At 49.7% G+C, this 6,315-nt stretch overlaps 1 protein-coding gene across 1 annotated transcript; it reads right to left on the bottom strand.

Annotated features, from left to right (window-relative positions):
- On the bottom strand, positions 1–5,631 carry CSRNP1 (cysteine-serine-rich nuclear protein 1). Its single transcript, XM_009890470.1, has 4 exons — positions 5,460–5,631; positions 2,811–3,070; positions 2,148–2,444; positions 1–984 (listed from the first exon to the last, which is right to left on the bottom strand). Exons 1-4 carry the CDS (start codon positions 5,629–5,631, stop codon positions 1–3), a joined length of 1,713 nt encoding a protein of 570 aa, XP_009888772.1.
- Positions 5,632–6,315: the final 684 nt, after the last annotated feature.

Consider the following 6,315-nt stretch of genomic DNA (forward strand, 5'->3'; position numbering starts at 1 on the left):
TCACACTTTCACCGTCTCCATCAGTGATGACTTGATGGCGTCCTCCAAAAGTTGATTGTCTGTGAAAGGGGCCGGGGTTTCGGGGACAGATTCGGACAAACCAATGAGGGACTCCAATAAACAGGAGCCCTGATCTCCGGCTTGCGGGAAGCCAGGGAAATTAGGCAACTGAAACTGTAACGCTGAGAAGTTATCGAGGTTCTCGTACTCCTTTAAGGAGTTGTAAAGGGGTCCCAAGTTATAGTCCGAGAAGGACTGGAAGAAATCCAAGGAGTCAGAGGAAAGGCTGAGGTCAGCATAGCTCTTGGAGCAGGGTTCGGCCGGGGATGAGGCGCAGCAGGACAGCCCATCACATCGCGCGTGGGCAGCCTCCTCCAGCAAACCCCTGCCATCCTGGTTGGCATTCTCATCCAGGCACTCAGAGAGGTGGGACAAGTGGCCGGAGACAGGCTTGGCCTCGCTGCCGTGGTCCTCGATGAAGAAGTCAGCGGGGTGGAAACAGCTCAGGTCATCCTGGCCACGGCCACTCTCTTCCTCAGCATCCGAGTCGTTGAAGTGGAGGATGCGTGCTAAGCCGTCGTCATCCACGTCTGACTGGGATTTGTCGGAGGGGAGGCTCTCGTAAGGCTCCTCCAGGTCCTCGCTGGGGTGGGAGGAGATGGAGGAGTCCGTCATGTCGCTGCTGCAGCTGTTTTCCCCCAGGGCCTCCAGGTCGGGGCTGAACTGGAAGGCAGGTGCCAGTGGCACCGCACGCTCCTCCAAGGAGCCCTTCCCCGCCATGCATCCCAATGGCGGGAGCCGCTCCCGAAAAGGGGGCTCGGCCTCTGCCACCTTCTCTTTGCTCTGCTGCTGCTTCTCCAGCTCCAGCTTCATGATGGTGTGGATGAAGTGGGTCTGCACGCGGGCCTGGTTGAACTCGATCCTGCCCTCAGTGTTGCCACAGCCATCTTTGGTGCAGCCGCAGGGGAAGGAGGTGTGATCCATCTGGCACGGGGAGAAGCAGAGGCGGAGGGTTAGGACCGAAGCTGGCAGCACAAAATTGAAACCGCCCACGGCTTACCCGCCCCCAGAAACCAAGTAACAGCTGAGGGGTTTAAAAGCAGACTTAAAAAAAAAAAAAAAAAAAAAAAAAGGAAATAATAAAAGACATCTTGCTCTTTTGAAGGGTTGTGATAAAAGAAGTTGGATTTCAGTACAACTGAAGAAAGTTAAAAAGGTTCCAAAAAACCCAAAATATAACGCTCCAAAAGGAGACACAAGGGGGCAAATGTGAGTTTTTATATATTGCATCAGGATATTTAATACTTGATCCACACTGTGAGCTTCTGCCCTTGCCAAGATAAGGACAAGTTGCTCAACAGGCACCTGCGGCACCTTTATGTCCCTCTTAGCAGCAGCTGCTCAAGGGGGGCTGAGACACATACGGTGGAGCTCCTGTCCACCTGTGTGCACCCATCCACTTGTGCACACCCACCCTACAACCACAGCACGGAGGGAGCCAGTGACACCCAGAATAGGGTATATGGCTCCCCAAACATAGCTGGGCAGGCACCCATGAAAAATAAAATGAAAAATATAGCAAGCTAATTGAATATAGAGGGATTATCCCACTTTGCAGGTGGTCTGCAGAGCTGGCTGTGGGCTGACGCTCAGCTGACACTCCCACAATCGCCTGAGCGTGGTGGGAGTTGTGACACACACCAAGGGAAAAAAAGAAAAAAATAAAAGCAGGGGGAGGAGGAGAAATCACAGCCTCGCACGAGGAGCACAAAGCTTTTGTTGGCCAAGACATCCCCACGTGTCCCATCTCCCTCCACCTGCTGCACTAAGTCTGTGAGTCTGGCAGGGACGGACAGGGTGGGCGCATTCCCGCTGCGAGCACAGGCACGTCCCCACAGCTGCAGCGGCAGCGTGGGGACGGCTGCAGGTGGGATTTGGGAAGCAGACGCTTTCCAGCAGCATCTGCCTGCTTCGCAGCCTGGGGATCATCTCCAAGAGCTTTTCTCGCCTGCTTTGCTTCAATCGCAGGTGGGAATAGATGCATTTTACAGGCTGCTCTGTCCTGCTTGGTCAACCACCCCCTGCTTTAACATACACATCAGCTGGAGCCACAGCTTTTCCCCCATGCCCAGAGGCGAGGGCAGTACCTGACATTTAATGCCTGCCAAGCTGCAGCTGCAGGTCTCTGGGTCGCAGACCTCCCGGCAGTCGCAGCCACAGTCCTCCCGGGACAGGCGGATGTTGTGCAGCTCCCGCTTCTCCTCCTTGTCGATCTTTTTCACCCCCACGGCTTTCAGCAGCGCGCGTCTCTTCTTAGCAGGGTAGGGCTGGAGGAAGAAGCCGTCCTCCAGGTCCACGTTGCTGACGTCAATGTCGTCATCGGAGATGTCGTCAATAGTGAGCTGGTTGGCCTCCTCTGACTCCTTAGTGCCATTCATGGTCAGCTGAGGGCAAAAAAATGGGTAAAGAATTAGGGAACCGTTGGGGATACAGAGCCATCAGCACCTCCGGGTCAGGAGGAAGAAGAAAAGATAAATCTCTTCCCCATGGTGGCCAACTCCAGGACCAAAATCTATGTCAAAGCCCCCAGAGACTTGACAGACACCTGACACGTAGAATTCAGCATCTTTTCCACCACCTTTCAAGAGTGGAAAACCAAGCTGAAAATCGTGCACCAGAGCCTGTGGGTTTTGGAGATCCAAACAGGGTTACGGAATGACGCCCCCCAGGTCTCACAGAGGCTCCTACTAAAAACTGGCTGTTAACTATGGACATCCACCAGCTCCTCACCGCCCCACACTCCTACTCACTTTCCATTTCAACGCTTCCAACTTTTCCTCTTTTAATTTCTCTTCAAGTTTCTCCCGACGAACGTTTTCCTGTTCCTTTGAAAACTCCGCTAGCGTGAACTGCCGGGAGGAGCTGTGTTTGCTCACCATCCCCAGGGTACAGCCCCCACGACTAGGCACGCTCGTGAACCCCTGGCAGCGTGGGAAGTAAAACACAGTGACCCGGTCAAACTCCACATTGTTCTTCTTTAGTCGCTTGGATTTCTTCAGGATAGACGTGGCTAAAAGTGGGGGAAGAAAGAAGAAAAAAGCGCAAAGTCAGTACTGTCATCCTGCAGGCAGGGTAGAAACGTTACAAACACGCTGTAAATATTACAAACAGACAGGACTTGCAATTACTCTCTCAACAAGGACGTGATGGACAAGGTTACATCGCTTGATGGCTTCTGGTGTTTTAGGTTCTAACACTGGAAAGGTGGGATGAGGATGGAGAGGGAACTAAGCCAAGTCCGGACGCATCAGAGTCACTGATCAGATTCACCCAAAGAAAAGCTGCTGTTTCTCCTTCCCACCTGACTTCCTCCAGGAAACATACATTTGCTTACTCTTCATGTGCAGCAGAGCATAACGAACAAGCGACAAACCATCCTACACGCCTGTATTGCTCTAAACCCAAGCACCCTGACCCACATTCAGGAGCTTGTGGCCCATTCCTGGGATGCCACAGCACCGACACTCCAGTGCTATGTGGCCTCCAGCTTTTGTGGCAGGGCAGAAAATAACCAAAACGGCTGTTTTTCTGGTACTTCCTTTCACCATCCACTGGGAGGAACTATGAATCTATAGTTTATTCTCAAGAGACTCGTTTGAGAGCAGCTGCAAAGATGTTAATCTTTACGCAGGTGATCCCAGGGTAAACATGGCAATACATGACTCTGGTTTATCTTAAACTGCTGAAACACGCTACACACCACTTAGAGCAGAGCCTCTCCAGAGATACCTGGTTCTGCACATTTGCACGTGCAAATGAAGCAGACAGAGGTAGACTAATTAGCCAGGGCAGTTTCAGAGTCAATGAGTTTCCACGAACGTCGCTGGCCACGGAAAGCAAAGCGCAACACAGCGGTAATGGGTTACAGAGCTGCTTTTTCTGCTGCGTGAGCGTGTCAGGAATGAGAGTCAGCTACACACAAATTCGGTGGTGGTGGGGGTTTTTTTGGTCCCATTCTCGGCTGGTGCATGGATGTTTTAGTTGCCACACGATGGAGAACACGGGGAAAAAAAACAACCCAGAAAGGATGGGCGGCTCTGGCAGAGCGGGGATCTGAGCCCCGCTCAAGGGATGGCAGAGCCGCAGGCAGCCCGGCCGCGGGGAGCCAACTGCAAGGACTGCCAAAAACCCGAGGGGCTTGGCTGGTTTGGCGGGGAAAGTGCAAGACTGGACAGTCAGTTGCACCCATGTTTCACAAGTCTCGCTTGCCAAAATATAGCATTTCAGTTTCATATGGGGGAAAAAAAAAAAAAAGAAGAAAGCAAGCGTTCACCCAGCTGCGTCAGCAGCTTCTGCTAAATAGCTGAGGGTTTCACATCGGGCTCTGCAGTCGCTTTGATGATATCTTTGCACTGTGCGTTGCGTTTTCATAATAACCTTGACTCAATCTTCTAAAACATTAGCTCTTTATCAAAAGGCAAGTTAACCACCATGTACTGCCATCGGCTGAGCTGCTGCACTTTGGCATTTGCTTCTCCCTCCCCGCATCCCCTCCAACCCCTCCGAAATTGTGTTCCCATTCCTGACCCTTTTCCAATTGAGCCAGAGAATACAAAAAGTTCATTGTTTTGTCACAAAACCTGGGAAGACAAGCAAGAATGAGACTCTTTATTATTACAAGACTTCTAAAGCCTTTTCAGACCGCTGCGTGTTTGTGTATGTCTGCTAAGTGGACCTTAACTGCTATATACAGTGGGCGTTCAGTATAATTTACTAGGTTGGACTATTTCTCCTCCACAAAGATGTTCCCCTATTGTATTTTTTATTTTTCCCTTCGCATGGCAGATAAAGGATTTTACAACCTTGTCTTCTGTATGTTTTCCTAAAAGCTCTCAAAACTGATATTGCTGGGAAAACAAAATAGCATTTATCTGTACTAACAGCGAAGGCAATGTCAAATGTGTCATGTTCTTTGGCAAAGTACTCGACTTATGTAGGAAATGAGTTCTGAAATGGTAATTACGCTACTGGTTAATCATTTTTAAAAACCGGTGCTATGGGCCTTTGCTGCCTGTTTAGTTTTTGCCTATGGGATAGCTTGACAGAGGAATGAGGGATGGTGGGATGGTCATACAGCACTGGTTTGGAGGGATCTGCATGCCTCTGCAAACACAGGTCTTTGGGTTTCTTATCCTGGAAGTTTGGACTTCAGCAAAAACATTATAAAGGAATGATAAATTCTGGAAGGAAGGGCTGAGGAAGACTACCCTGAAGATGCTGGCTGATTATAAGAACAAGATAAATTGGTATAATGACAGGGAGCTGACATTATGGTCACTTCCACCTGTAAAGGTGTGCTCCAAGGGGGTCTCTGCATGATCATGACCCACCACCATGCTATGAAAAACCCATGCGAAGGCATGTCTGATCCCAGGAATGGGGCTGCCAAAGATACTCACGGGTGAAGCTGGGTGTTAAAGCAGAGCTGGGCTTGGGCTCTCCGTGGGAGCTCTCCTCGTCCGACTCCCAGCCCGAGGACGCTGAGGAAGAGAGGGGGGAGCAGGAGGAGGAGGAGCAGTAGGTACTGTCATCCCCCAGCTCTTCGTACTTCCTTTTCAATACTCCACTCATGGTGACACCGTAATTTTCATATAACTGGAAAACAAAGGAGAAAAGCAAAATAAAGCAAGGGAAATACTGGCAGTTTCTGGTGAACCCCCAGCAAGACTTCTCCGCCACATCCACCTGGCCATGCAGGTGTGATTCTCAAAAAGCGCTCCCCTCCAAAAAATCACACCTTACTACCCTCACTGTGCACACCTGCTGAATTTCTCTCCCGTTTTATGATGCTGCAGAAAAACTGACTATTGCAGACAACAAACTGTCCAGAAACCAATTCAATCAACACAAATGTTATCAAACAATAAGTATTATATTTTGCTTACTAATTCTTTTATGTTAACTCCTTCCCCAGATCGCTTTCTATGCAGTTACAGCTTTAACGTCTTGCTAATTACAAAAATAAGCCAGTTTGCAGAGAACAATCTGTTGGCATGATTTACTTGCTACAGCCCCCTGGGGAAACAGACTTATTAAATGAAGCACTGAAATACAAATATATCAACTGTGAAGAACAGCCCTTCTCCTCACGGTGCCTTTCATAGTCAGTCCCCCATTCAATAAGCTATTCTTGTTTAGGCTGGGTTATGTATCAAGCATAGTAGCAATTAAAAACAACGCAGCTAATTAAAAACAAAGGAGCTCTGTACTTGCCTACATTCCTAAATTTCCTGCGTGCTTTCCCCCTGCTCATCT

The sequence above is a fragment of the Charadrius vociferus genome, unplaced genomic scaffold (genome assembly GCF_000708025.1).
Source record: "Charadrius vociferus isolate BGI_N301 unplaced genomic scaffold, ASM70802v2 scaffold608, whole genome shotgun sequence".
NCBI lineage: Eukaryota > Metazoa > Chordata > Aves > Charadriiformes > Charadriidae > Charadrius > Charadrius vociferus.

What these genes read in the sequence shown, in the direction of transcription:
- CSRNP1 (XM_009890470.1), bottom strand. Translation starts at nt 5,631, where the DNA reads ATGAGTGGAGTATTGAAAAGGAAGTACGAAGAGCTGGGGGATGACAGT. An exon ending in TTTAACACCCAGCTTCACCC is followed by an intron (nt 3,071 to 5,459) that starts GTGAGTATCTTT and finishes CCCCACTTTTAG; the next exon opens with CCACGTCTATCCTGAAGAAA. An exon ending in TGGCAGGCATTAAATGTCAG is followed by an intron (nt 985 to 2,147) that starts GTACTGCCCTCG and finishes TCCCCGTGCCAG; the next exon opens with ATGGATCACACCTCCTTCCC.